Below are 14713 nucleotides of genomic sequence, written 5' to 3'. Positions count from 1 at the left end.
AGAGGGAAAATTGAAATTTCAATAATCTGTTTTGGATTTTATTTTTGTATTGTGTTAAAAAAAATTTGGTTCATTTTTTCCTCCAAAGCCACCAAATTCATCAAGTATTGTTTATTTGACATTAATGTTATCCAACAAAGCTAATGTGGTAACAATAAAACATATGTTGCATTCATTAAAATCATCTAAACAAAAATAAAGAAAGTAACAAGTTTTTTCTCTCAATTTTTAAATTTGTGTGACGTTTTGCTTTATTTTTCATATTTAATTTTTTAGATGAATTTAATGTTTGTAAGGCATGTTTCATTATTGCTAATAGAGACCATCATCGTCAAATAAATAATATTTGACAAGTTTAGTGACTATTGGCTACCAACGAAAACATAGGTCAAAAAAAATCAGAGTCAATGGATTAAAATTCAGATTTGACAAGTTACAATATTAAAATGCACAACAAACTATGATTAAAATCACAATTTCACCATTATTTGATATAGACTAGCATGCCCGTGCTTATTGAGAAGATTAATCTCAACTGCTGTGCTGTAGTTCAACATGCTGTGCTGTAGTTCAATATTGCATGTACCTAACCCAGTTTTTTTATGAATTTCAATAAATGGGAGATACTCACAAGTCACAAATATAATCTGATATTATCAGAAAAAGGGGATAAATAATTACAAATATGAGCTAGAAAAACACACCAGAAACAAGAAATAGACGAGCCAGGCCTATTGATCCTGGCGCATGCACTCGTTACATCTCGAATGACGATAAATGCTTTTGCTAGAACTCGTGTTATGCACTACTCTTTGGCCTTCCTCGATCATCCTTCCTATTCTGCTCTCAAAACTGTGCAAGCTTATTGTGTTATTTTCGTGAAGGATAGCGGCCAAACTCTTCTTGATAGGCCTCAAGATGGGAGCATTTCCTCCACCATAATATGTACGAAAACCAGACACCAAGGATGATAGCTGGCTCCCCGAGTCGGTCATGGAGAAAACATCAGAAGCAGCACAAGCAATAAAATCCAAAGCTGCAAGCTGCATCCGATACAAGGAACATGCATGGTAACGCGTTGCGAAAAAACTTTGGCTGCTAATGGTAACGTTTAATCTTATACATAAATAAATGTATGGTACGCGTTGCGAAAAAACTTTGGCTGCTAATGGTAACAATATGTCCAACGGAATATCGGTTGCTCACCAGAAAAATAAACAACAGCTTAACAACTACTTTTCAATTCATTGCTGCTAATACTATATTAGTATTTTACGAAGCTGGAAAACATATGCCTTAATCCATCTTATTCACCTGAGATGAAAAATTCTGTAGAGGTTCGAGTTCTTTGGGAGAAAGGAGATCTTCCTTTGTTACCATGTTCGGATAGAGGTCAGTAATAGATTTCATCCTTGATTTTCTTCCATACATTTTGGATCCAGCAAGATAGATGTAAGTTCCACGGTTAAATCCCAGCACAGCAAGAACCAATGCCGCTTCTTCTGGTGTTAATGGGCATCTTCCCATTATTCTTAATTCTGTGGGAGAAATCTGTCTGCAGCCATTAAATTGAAAAGGGTATTTTTCTAGATATATTAATGTAAAAGAATAATCAAACATTCAAGTGTTTCTCGTATACCATACTTTATTTTCTTCAAGCGCTGAAGGAGCTAGAAAAGGAAAATGTTCTTCTCTATATATAGGCCTGGAGCTCCCTTTTCTCCTCTTCACCGCCTCCAAAATCACACATAGAATATGCCACCATATCAACTTCAAACCGCAGATGCAAGGTATTTGGAAGATCTTGTTATGGCAACTTGCTTTCTTAAAGGGATACTTGAGATGTATTTTCCAAGAAGCTCTTTGTCTAAAAGGCTTTTTGCACACTCATAGTTTCTTATCCTCTTCACTAATAACGAACCCATTTTTTGAATCCTTGGGACAAATTTTAATGCATGAAAGTTACACTTGCATCTTAGTTTCTACAAATAATTGAAGGAATCAGAAATCAATTTAAAGATATATCTTAAAGGGACTTAATAAAAAAGATTACTTTTTTTTTTTTTAACCTGGACATCAGAAGGCATTGAGTTGAACCCAAGTCGATTACCGAATCCAAGAAAGTGAACAACATGGTTACGAATTAAAATAGGGAGAATGTTCTTGATGTATTCTTCAGGTGTTGCCTCTTTTGAAAGATCTGAATCTGTTACCTGACAGCAGCAACAGAAAACTACAACTTTGTCCCAGAAATTCTGTTCTTAATTGATTCAAAAAGATTATATATGACACATACGAGACTACCGATTGCCCTGAGATCTTTTGACTTCAGATTCGAAGGGAGCTCCTTCAAAATATTTATATCATTCTTCAGCATATTCATAAAAGTATCCTCTTGATAAATATCATGAAACTGGCTGCAGTAACAATGGAGTGCGCATAAATGAATCAGGTATCTAATAAGAAACCGAGGTGACAAGAAATATTCAAAAGAATTCTTGATAGTCTCGAATGGGTCATTTACCTTGGATCGTGCCATACATTGCTGTAAAGAAATCGAGGAATTACCAAAGTTGCATTAAGGAGAGATGCTACAGCAACTGCATTACAGACCTATAAGTAGGACACGAAGAATGATTTTATCCTTCATAATCAAAATTCAGCAAGGGCAACAAAACTTGAGCCAAGCGTCTATCTTGAAGGTCTTGATTGTCAGATTCACATCAATTAACAGTTCGATAATATTTTAACAATTCTTATCAACAAAGTAAAAATTGGTCTTGATTGTTAGAATATTTCTATTACCTAAAATTTTGATGATTGACAAAAATAACATCATCAAACTGTTATATGAAGAAATGGATGAATTTAAGGCAGAATATATCGATGCAGGCAATTAGTTTATTTGGATGAATACTTTGTCAACTGATTTCAAATCATCAACTAATTACTTTTTGACTCATTATAATATATTTCAAATCCATCTTGATATGAAATAAAAATACATATTTTATTCAAATAGTACATCAAATCTAATAATTCCAATCAGAATGCCTAATTTTTTTAAAAGGATTACTTTTTACATTCGTCTATGATGCGCTGAACAACCTTCCCTCGGACTATTTAAGTAGTTATCACTTATCGAGTGGAATAGTTAACGGTTATGATTGTACATCATTAGTTCTTTGACCCGGGTTAACGTAAAAACTCTACGTACTAGCATGTACTTTGATCAATTTACCGACTCCATTGAAGGTCATCATGTGGCGAGGTTGAGTGTAGTTTCAAATACGTAGGAGTAAATGCATTGTAGTCGGGGATTCACCATTTGCCTACGACTGAAGATATCCTATGTCATATAATGAGTAAATAATGCAAGGAGTCTCCGGCTAGAGTAAGAAACGTGTTTTAGGGAAATGTGTTTTCTTAGTTGTGTATACGATGTCACTATTATTACTCAAATATACATCACATTGTTATCGAATTCATATGTAACTCACCATATACCAATAGTTACAAATTCAATCGGGATATATTAGTTGAATGGATCGTTCTGTACGTTAATCATAACTTAAGATTCTTGCAAGCACTATCAGTGATACCTACAGGATCATGAGGCGATGATACTAGACGCTTTTATCATGATCCGATGAGTGTAATCATACTTGAGTTCTGACAATCTTGATCAAGACGTTGATGAAAAGAAAGAAGTTAATTAGGGTCAGCCAAAATAAATGTTATTCACTTATTCTGAATCACATGAATTTGTGAACTCACGGCTAGGTATATTCTTGAACTATTGAGAGTCACACAAGTATCAGATTATGTATTTCCGTTGAGATAATCAAATTCAAAGATTTGAATTTCACGACTATAACTAAACGAAGATCAAACAGATTCCAACAAATATATCTATTTTTTAATTCAAATTATTATAAAACCCGAGCGACACAAAAGATAATGCAAAAACATTACTCTCGAGGTGAATTAGCGGGGGTTAAAAAAGAAGGAAAAGGATAAAATTGATGTGAATGTAGGTGTGTCAATCGGGTGGGTTGGGTCGGGTTTCGGGTCAACCCGCGAATTTTTTTTTTTCAACCCAAACCCAACCCGAACACGAACCCGAAGCAACCCGAAAACTCCCAACCCGAACACGAACCCGTATAACCCGACTCAACCCGTCTAATCCGCGTAACCCGAATTTTATTTATTTTTTTTAAATTTTTTTAAAAAAATTAATGAAAAAAATTCAAAAAAATAAAAAAAAATATTTTAATTTAACACATAATAACAAAATTTCCGATTTAAATTTGAAAGTTTAATCGTAGAAAATTAAAAGTATATTTACTAAATCAAATAAAAAATTGTTAAAAAAATAAAAATATGCAAAATAAATATTAAATTATGAAAATTTATCATATAAATATACAATAAATTTTGTTCAAACATACAATATATAAAAATATAGGTAATATTTTCAAAAAAAAAAAATTCGCGGGTCAACCCGCGACCCAACCCGAAACCGTCTAACATAGCACTAACCCGAATCCACCCAACCCGAACCTGATTTTTTTCGTGTTGGATCGTGTCGGGTTGACGGATCGTGTCGCATTTTGACACCCCTATGTGAATGTGACAAAACGGAGCCCAGCCCATAAACTCTATATGCCCACTATCACCTCCATCCATAACTCGCTACCGCAACTTCACAAACTGAAACGCGTTTTCATAAGACCCCGAGGCACAACTTGGTAATTAAAGCACAACTCCAGGGTCCCTTTCCCAATAGAACAGGGGAAAAATAAAATAAAATAAAATAAAATAAAATAAATTATATCAAAGAAAATTAGAGAGAGGGAGAAGGGGAAAAGGAAAAATAGCTGTAATCACATGGAGTGCTGTTTGGTGGATGGGTCCTGCACCACTGCCCACACCTTTTTCTTCTTCTCTCTCTTCTCTCTTCTCTCTTTGTTTTTTCCCCTGCCGACAATCATGAATTCTGAACCCTGAAGAAATTCTCTCTCTTTTTTTTTTGTTGGTCAAGTACCTTCTTGTTCTGCTGGTCCTCGTCGGAGGAATTTTGTCTCGTTGTAGTGTGTGCTATGGCCGACGATAACGTATGTGTTTTTCTTTGTTTGTTTTGTTTTTGATAATCGGAATTTGGGTTTTGTGTTGCTAGAAAGGTTTGTTGAAGATAGGGTGTGGTTAAACTTTAATCTCGTCGTTTTTATGTTTTTAATTAATTCTTTTTTGGGAAAAATGCTGTAGAAATTGCAGATCTAGTTTTAGTTGGGATCGTGGGTTGATTTGTTGATTGTGTGGTGCTTTAAAACTCAATGATAGGAATTATTGTTGCTATCTTCTGTTTAGGAGAGAGTGTCTTCATTTGTTCTCTGCTTGAATTTTTGTGTTGTTTAGGTCTTTCCAACTGGTTTTAGATCAAGAAACGTCATTTTTGTTTTAATGAAATTGGGATTAATATCATACTGTAGGTCTTGTTTGTTTGCTCTATATTTTAAGCTGTGTATGTGAAATTATGGCATTCCTATTTCTAAAGGTGTTTTCATCCTTTACTTGCGAAATTGCTGATGAACCCTGAAATTGTAATTCATTGTTCTTTGGCTCTTGTTTTGACTTTTGAGTGTGATTTTGCCAAGTGTAGGAGATGTCTGCTCCTGTAATGGGTGGGAATGAATCCGTCACTGGCCACATAATTTCCACAACCATTGGTGGCAAGAATGGAGAACCTAAGCGGGTAAAGCTGTTAATTTGTTGAAACTCTTGTCGACGACAGATGGAAGCGATCGTACATGATAATTTTGTCCATTATCTGAAACATCTTTCTAAGTTTGTAGTAGTAATTAAACTAAGCTTTAGCAGCCACCGTGTTTCCATTGTCATTAGCCATGTTTTCATTGTTACAAGCTATTATCTTTCTCTGTTTTTAGATGTCTATTGACCATTGGTAGTTCGAGTTATTTTGTGATCTGATTATTGAGTGATGGAAGGAGTGAGAACCTAATTTTAAAATCTTATTTTTGTTATGAAATTTATTTGCAGACAGTTAGTTATATGGCAGAGCGAGTTGTGGGGACAGGTTCATTTGGAATTGTATTTCAGGTGCACATATCTATTCGCTATAGTGTGTAATTCACTGTTAATATCTTTTTGTTTTGTTAAATATATTGTGCAGATTTATTTATTTATCTATTGCTGTAGGCAAAATGCCTTGAAACTGGGGAGACTGTGGCTATAAAGAAGGTTCTACAAGACAGAAGATACAAGAACCGTGAATTACAGTTAATGAGGACAATGGATCATCCTAATATTGTTTCCCTGAAGCATTGTTTCTATTCAACCACTATTAAAAACGAGCTATTTCTCAATTTAGTTATGGAATATGTTCCGGAATCAATGTTCAATGTTCTAAAGCATTACAGTAACATGAATCAGAGAATGCCACTTATTTATGTGAAGCTTTACACCTACCAAGTAAGCAATGAATTTTCTTGTGGGTTGTGTAGGAGTCGTTGTTCTTTACTCAATATGACATAGTTTTTTACAGATTTTCAGAGGGTTGGCATATATGCATTCTGTTGCTGGAGTATGCCATAGAGACTTGAAGCCACAAAATGTTCTGGTACAAATCAGGAGCATCGTTTCTCGACTAAGTATTTGATCTGCTGTGCTCTTATCTTGATTCATTTTCTTTGTGTATAGGTTGATCCTGTAACGCAGCAAGTGAAAATATGCGATTTTGGAAGTGCAAAAGCATTAGTAAGTGATACTATTTTGAGGTCAATATTCCTAAAGTTTATTTTTCGCCTCTGGATCTTCTTGTGACAATGGGTGGGCCAATTTTGTAGCGTTCTCTAGTTTTGCTTCTAGTTTCAGGCTAGCTAATTTTTCTGACAACTAAGCCGTTTTCTTTTATTTTGAACAGGTGGCAGGCGAGGCAAATATAGCATACATATGTTCACGATTTTACCGTGCTCCTGAGCTAATTTTTGGTGCAACTGAATACAGTACATCCATTGATATTTGGTCAGCAGGTTGTGTACTCGCTGAGCTTCTTCTGGGCCAAGTGAGTTGCATTTTTATTTTTGCCATCACTGAACAATTGAGATGCTTTCTTGTTTTCCCTTTTTCAATTTTGGGTATCTGCACTGGTCTGACTTAATTCATTCGAATTATTTAGCCTTTGTTTCCCGGGGAGAATGCTGTGGATCAGCTTGTGGAGATAATCAAGGTACAGTTTATATGGAAGTGATTTGAAGTATTATCTTGTGGCTTATGTATTTTATTTTTATCTTCAAGGTTCTTGGAACTCCAACAAGGGAGGAAATTCGTTGTATGAATCCAGATTATACTGATTTTAGATTCCCACATATAAAGGCGCACCCTTGGCACAAGGTACATTCTGCCTCTGAAAGTTTTTATTGTGTTGGAGCAAGTTTATGTCTTTGTGCCATGTTTGCTTTGAATTTCATCCTCTTTTTATTTTTATCAGGTTTTTTACTTTTGAAAAAAGTGTGTTATCTGGCATTCGTGTTGGGGAATTTCCCAAAATCCTGTACGAAAAGAAAAGAATAACTAATTTCTGAGTCTTTGTTATCGCGAGGGATTGAAAAGAAAGACGGTTGGTAACACAACTATGAGAGATTGTTGTGTGGATATCTAGAACTACTTCGGCTTTATTTTGCATTAATAATCAGGACATTGACCGCGACATTTAGAGATTGAGTATGGAACAGAAGAAGAACTGAACAGTTATCTCATATGTTCACTCAAGGGTGTTATTTTTTATCTCTCGCTGTCTGAGTGACATTTACAAATAAAAAACAAAACTAAGCAGTAATCATTTGGCTCTGTGGCAACAAGATATATTTTGACTGGGGCACATTTAGAGGTGTAAACGAATGAGTCAGAGCCAAATATTAATAAAAATTTAAGGTTCGAATTCGGTTCAAATTAAGTATATTCAAGTTTGATGAAGCTCAAAAATGTAAATTTATTGGCTCGAAATGAAGTTTGTGTTCTGCATTGTGGCTCGATATTTTCTAACCTATCTGCGAGCTATTTGAATTATTGATCGGATATTAAGGTTCGAAAGCTTGAAACATTCGAAATTCTCAAAATGTATATATATTTTATGTATAATAATATTATATTAATTAATATTAAAGCTCGCTAACTATCGAACAAAATAATTTTAACTCGAGTTCGGTTAAAAAAATGTTCGAACATGTTCGAGTTCAGCTGGAGTTTGACAAGTTCAAATCAAATATTTTTTGAGCCAGCTCGAAAAGCTCACTAACTGCTCGATTCGTTTACAGCCCTGGACACACAACCTATATTTATTCCAGGTTGGAGTACAGATACCCAAATCTGTTTTCCACAGTTTTAAGCATTTCTTATGCAAATATAGCGGCAAGTTACTCAATGTCTGACCAGAGAGAACTGGATATCAATGTCCTGGCATTTGGTTGCTCCTCATTGTGGCTTACACCGACATAATAGTGAATCAAACCGGGTCAGCAAGCCCGGGATATATGGAAGAAATTTGTTAAAAAAATTACCGTGACAGTCGATTTACCCTGTTGTGTTTGTCCTTTTTGGAGTATACTGTTGCTTATGGTAATTTTATTTGGTCCATAGTCCATACCTCAAGATACTGTTTTTTGTCTTGAAAATTTATTTGAATGGAATCATAAAACCGTTCATATCTTTTCCATGGTTTTTGTAAATCAGCTTTCTTAGTATCTTTGCCATACTATCAGGTTTTTCAAAAACGAATGCCTCCAGAAGCAATAGACCTTGCCTCCAGGTTGCTGCAATACTCTCCAAATCTCCGTTGCGATGCAGTGAGTTTCTTTTACTTTCCTTTTTCTATTATTAAAATGATACTTGATGGCTGCAGTCTTTGATTTTACTATTATTGGAGTCATACCTCTGTATTATAGCTTTTATGTATTTGTATCTTTATTACTATTTCTTTTAGTTTTACTATCATGCTTTGTATCGCAGCTAGATGCATGTGCACATCCATTCTTTGACGAGCTTCGAGAACCCAACACTCGATTACCAAATGGTCGGCCCCTACCAACTTTGTTTAACTTCAAACAAGAGGTGTGTATTTAGCTTGATATTTGTCGCTGACTAAACGAATAGCCCGAATTGTTATGAAAGCAATGTTCGCTTGATAGCCCGAAATGATTTTTTCAGCTACTCTATGGTTCATTTATGGGAGATTTCCGAACAATGAACTCTACAAATTTTCGTATCCAAAAAATTCATGAAATAAAATATCTAACCTGAAAAATGCATTTTACTAAGTTTTCGCAAAAAAGCCATTAAGTCAATATCTATTATTTTCTTCCAAAGACACTTGATCAATATACTCGAAAAATCACAATCTTTTATTAGAAATGCCTTGATTTTATTGAAGATGTTAAGAATAAATATCTTTGGATACTAGTCATATACACTATAAAATTTGTAATCTAAATCTAAAATATAATTTACACCCATTAAATTGAACTTGGATGACAAGAATTTATTTTCTATTAATTATATTTAATTCTGTGATGAAATTTATAATTCATTTATTTCAAATGTTTAAGATTATATGTTATCCGGTCAGATTTTGCAGTAATTCTTCACTACACATTTTATTTTATTTGGTCTTTCTAGCTTAATCGCACCAAATTTACTTTTCTCCTGCTAATTCAGTTAGAACATTATGTTGATCCCACCACTAATCATGGTTTTCCTTCTTCCTGCAGCTGTCTAGTGCTTCACCCGATCTCATTAGCAAGCTGATACCCGACCATGTGAAAAGACAAATGGGTTTGAAGTTCATCGTACGAGGGCACGATGTGAGATAGTTTGGCCCGTGGATGAGTTAGTTAATCTGAAGGGTTAAAAATGCCTCTGAAGACGAGGATTTATCCTACAAGCTTAATCATCCCCTGAGATTTGAAGACAAAGCACCGAAGGCTGCAGTTTGCTAATTAGTCCAGTTCATATCTCTACACGTGCTGTTTTCTAGTTGTTTCTACCTGTTCTTTGAGCAGCATGCTACGAGGAAAGGGAAAGATCCTGTTTTGTATATGTTTGGTTGGGTTGATAAGAAAATCTTGCAGAAATATGGAGTCCTATGAATATATATATAAACAGTAAATGTCCCAGAAGGAGCAGCCGGAACCAAAATGGCGGGGTTGTTTTATTCTTTTCCCCTTTCTTCCGTCTGTTTTGATCGCGCTTCTCTTTGGTTTTTACTTGTTACTGCCGACTTCGACTTGTGAAAATATATTTGGTTTTTATTGTGCCAAGCAAGTTCTCAGCATACAATTGCACCCAAAAATCAACAACTCATCATGACTGCTGCATTTTAGATTTTTGGGTTCTGACTGAAGTTTTCGTTGGAAGAATTTTAGGATTCATGTGTGTACTGGGTATCTCGTTCTTGCATCATCCATGTTCGAATGATGCTTTGTTCAAGCTGTTCTCGAAGAGCTTTGAGTTTGTTTAGTTTTAAATATAGGGTTCGAAAAATAATAGGATAAAACTAGACAGACTGATCCACCACCAACTTATTGATCGCGCATTCCAGTAAAAAGAAACAGAGTAGAATGTCAAAGCAGCATGGCAGTGCCAGCCAACACAGCAACGTAATATTTATTTACTTTCCTTCAGATGTTCCAGCTCGCCGCCCTCCTGTAATATATATATTAAATATATAATATCTTAAAAAGTATAAATATATAAAACTCAAATATCTAGTTATTTGATTTTAAAAATGTCGATTCAGATTTTTTTACACGTATTTCCACAAGCAATTAAAAATCATCTTATATTAGATTCAATTGACTTATTTTGTCGTATATCTAGGATAATTATTTCATTAATAATTATCAAGAGTATTTAGTAATTAAATTATTTTTTGAAATTTTTTTTTAATTAAATGAAATTAGGAATTGTATATGATTCGAGGGGCAATTGAATTTCCTAATGCTTTTTTGCTATAAACTTTAGCATTGTTATGAGCATTGTACATACTTTTAGCCCATTAGGAGATAACATCTTGCAATTATAATATAAAAATCTCCTACTCGCAATTATAATATAAAAGATTAAGTAGGCTAAACCGAAATTAATCTTAATATACAGTTTTGCTATCTTGCTCACTAACTATGTCTATATATATATTCTTATTAGTGACACTTTTCTATTGGATATATAATTTTGTTATACTTCATTACATTGTTGAATGCAACCTTATTGATGAGCGATGTTGGTAGACAACATAATAAAACTATCCTAATATATATTATAAAACATTATATATATATATGTGTGTGTGTGTGTGTGTGTAGACGCACACAATGATTTATAGCTAACGTAATATCGATTTTTCCGAATTTCTGATATCTCGAGGCCTAGATATAACAATCCAAAAAAAAAAAAAAAAGGAAAAAAAAAAAAGCATTCTCGACAATCGACATTGGCCTTGAGCGTGGTTGTATCCTATGTTCTATTGGTGGGCATGCATAAAAGAAAACGAGGAGAATATAAAAATGGGCAAGTTTGTAGGTTAAGACAACCTTTTTGCTCTTTAGTTTTGGGATCCCATGAAAGAATTCTGGCACTCACTTTATACTGGGTGACTACGGTGGCTGATCTTCGTCCAGTCTTCTTTCCCCCAAGGGTGTAAACTTTGAAGGTGAACACCATAAGTCTCCATATTTTCCTTCTCTTCTAACTTTCAATTTTCTTCTTTCTTTTTTCCCATTTATTTTCATTTAAATGCATCACTTTTATATTTCCGCTGGGAGAAATCTTGAATATGGTAATGATACAAGCAGTTGCTGCGCTGATGTCTCTGAAGAAAGAGATGTAACATTTGTTTTTAGGGAAGCAAGATACGTAGAAGTGTGAAACTAAGAGTTTTCAGTAGGGAAAAGTAAATCCTAATGAAGTGAGTTTGTACAAATGTATATTGATAAAAAATTCATTAGCGTTGAGTTGTAATACTAAGAGTTTCAGTATAGTGATACGTTCTGGAATTGACCAATTGGTCATGTTAAAGATTAACATTTGTTTTTAGGGAACCAAGATACACACACATATACATATATATCTATTATATATATAAATATGTGACTTTATATGTGAATTTCCATTTGTCTCCTTATTAATTGTTTGCTTTACATTAATTACTTATTTTAAGTGTGTCTTTTCATTCTTTTTATTCATATTTTAAATATATATGATTATTAATATTTATTTAATTTTTTATGTCTACTCACATTATAATATGTTATTTTTATCCAATGATATATTTTCATTATGTAAATTAGTATTTGGTTTTTTATGCATACCCACATTATAATATGTTATTTTTAATCCAATGATTTAGATTTTTTATTTATCTTTTCATTATGTAAATTAAATTAATTAAAGTTTAGAAATAACTCATTATCGAATTGTGAATTTTCTTTGGTATCTTATTAATTTTTTTCATGTCCTCATGTGACAGTTTGCTAGAATTTATGTGTTTAAATTAAAGTTTTTTGCAACCGAAATTTTTTTGCGGTTTATATTTATAAATTATTTAAATAAAACACGGTAAAAGATCGTTGTGATTTGAGCCGTCAATTTGGGTTGGGTCTGTCGGTTTGGCCTACACCGCCAAACAGTTTAAGTGAGTTGGGTTGAAATTTTGTCGACTCATTTAAAGGTGAGCCTAAATGAGCTCGCACGAGTTTATATTAAATATATATATATATATTATTATCAATTTTCAATCATGAATTCTTGATATAAAATGGAAAATATCAGTTTGATTTCAAAATTGTAATGTTACTATCTTGTCCAAAAGTTGTGGGTTTTTGAGACATTTTGGCAGTCACTTAAAATCGACTGTCAAAGTTGACATTTGAGTTGTATTTTTGGATAACTGACAATATGTTTGTCAACATATTATTTTTAAGTTAGTTTTATCAGTATTGTGAAGGGTAAATATGTTTATTACAATATATAAATATTATCATCTCTTTAAATTAATATTCAATTTCATTTTTGACATATTATGTGTCTTGGTAAAATGAGGAATAATAAATTCAAACAAACGAATACACAAAAGTCTGGGACGTAACCAGAATTATATGGTAGCGAAAATTAATATATAAATTTTTAGTGAATTTATCGATGTTAAAATATATGACAAATCTTATATCATGATATATAAAATTTCAACCTTATAAATGAAATAAATCAAACATATATGAAATATACAAAATTTTATTACATATACAATCAAGTAATTTATTATAATTGTATTTTATTCTACAAGAATTCTTGTCAAACTCAGTGATTGTGGATTTAACATCTATTAAATCAGCAAACTAAAGAGCGTGTCAATTAAACTAATTAAGTAATCACATATTCTTGAATTTTCTAATTAATTTTTTATCTTGATAATTTGTTTCATTTAATATTTTAAATTATAAGACAACGTTACTAAATTAAAGACACATTTTTTTTAAATGTTCATAAGGACTCAATCACTAACTCATATGGAAAAATATTTATCGACATACTATATTATAAACATTATAATTAGTTCAGCGCATTTGCTGAAAATTTTCTAATTAATTAAGAAAAATTCATTTACAATAATCATATTTAATCTTTTTCGGCTAACACCATTTATTTTGTAAGATATTCATCGTAATTCTTTATTTGTATATTAATCTTTAAATCTGAATTATGATGTATATTGTTTTTCTAAAAGTTCTTAAATAATGATTTAATACATTTATTCGACACTTCAATATTAACATTTTAAAATATATTAATTTTATATTGTATGTGTGCAACACTTATAATCATGATTATAAAAATTTAATAAAAATTCTAAAAATAAATTAGGTAGAACATAAAAAATTACACAATTAATCAAAAGACAGAAAATAAAAATTAAATAATTGTCTATTACCTATAAACTACTAATACCGACTTCTAAAGATTGAAGTCAGTGAGAGAGTGGAGGCCACTATTGTGGGTACCCGGACGCTAATTCATTTCTTAATCATTCTTGTGAATAATTGGATCAATTATATAAAAATCTCGGGCATTACAACTATGTACTAAAAACATAAAAAGTTAATGCTTGAATGAGTCACACTTCGAAGTTAGTGAAGTAAAAACGAAAGACAAAGTCGGTTAATAAAAATATTATAATGGGCTAAGTTGAATGAGACTCATATATATAAGTATCTCACTTGGTCTCACCTTATTTTTCGTCACTGTACAAAGCGAAAGTTTACGCACCGTAGTGTTCTACATTTTCTTAATTTTTCATCATCTATTGATCTTTAAAGATATATTAGAATTTTTACTAAACATCTAATCTTAAATGTGATCAATTAACTAAATAATTATTATATTTTATATACAATAATAATAAATAGATTAATATATTTGAAAATAGTAAAAGTAATGTATTGAGAAGAATAAAAAAAGAATGTTAGAATTAATACTATAATTATCTAATGTTAATATTAAATTTAACATCCTACGTTCGAAATTGTGTTTATTGAGGTAAAGAATATGATGATAAACTAAAAATAATAATTTATTTATCATTGTAACGTAATAATAATGTGATCGTTATTTGGAATCAGAAAATGATATACTTTGTCTTTTT

The 14713-nt window shown here is 32.3% G+C and overlaps 1 protein-coding gene and 1 pseudogene across 2 annotated transcripts; one reads left to right on the top strand and one right to left on the bottom strand.

The window, feature by feature from the left end:
* Positions 1–505: 505 nt before the first annotated feature.
* Positions 506–3250, bottom strand: LOC140964618 (O-fucosyltransferase 8-like; annotated as a pseudogene).
* A 1580-nt stretch (positions 3251–4830) lies between these two features.
* Positions 4831–10334, top strand: LOC140964359 (shaggy-related protein kinase eta-like). Of its 2 annotated transcripts, none has more exons than XM_073424059.1 (12): positions 4831–5117; positions 5658–5755; positions 6061–6120; positions 6220–6492; positions 6566–6640; positions 6721–6777; positions 6944–7084; positions 7199–7249; positions 7318–7413; positions 8781–8864; positions 9028–9129; positions 9786–10334. In XM_073424059.1, exons 2-12 carry the CDS (start codon positions 5666–5668, stop codon positions 9885–9887), a joined length of 1131 nt encoding a protein of 376 aa, XP_073280160.1. In that variant the 5' UTR covers positions 4831–5117; positions 5658–5665; the 3' UTR covers positions 9888–10334. The 2 variants fall into 2 exon arrangements, with proteins under 2 accessions (XP_073280160.1, XP_073280159.1); XM_073424058.1 differs by having other exon boundaries at positions 4832–5117; positions 5663–5755.
* Positions 10335–14713: the final 4379 nt, after the last annotated feature.

This window comes from Primulina huaijiensis, chromosome 18, assembly GCF_012295235.1.
Source record: "Primulina huaijiensis isolate GDHJ02 chromosome 18, ASM1229523v2, whole genome shotgun sequence".
In the NCBI taxonomy this organism is placed as follows: Eukaryota; Viridiplantae; Streptophyta; class Magnoliopsida; order Lamiales; family Gesneriaceae; genus Primulina; species Primulina huaijiensis.
Note: the sequence above shows the minus strand (reverse complement) of the source record. Positions and strands in the feature narration are given on the sequence as shown.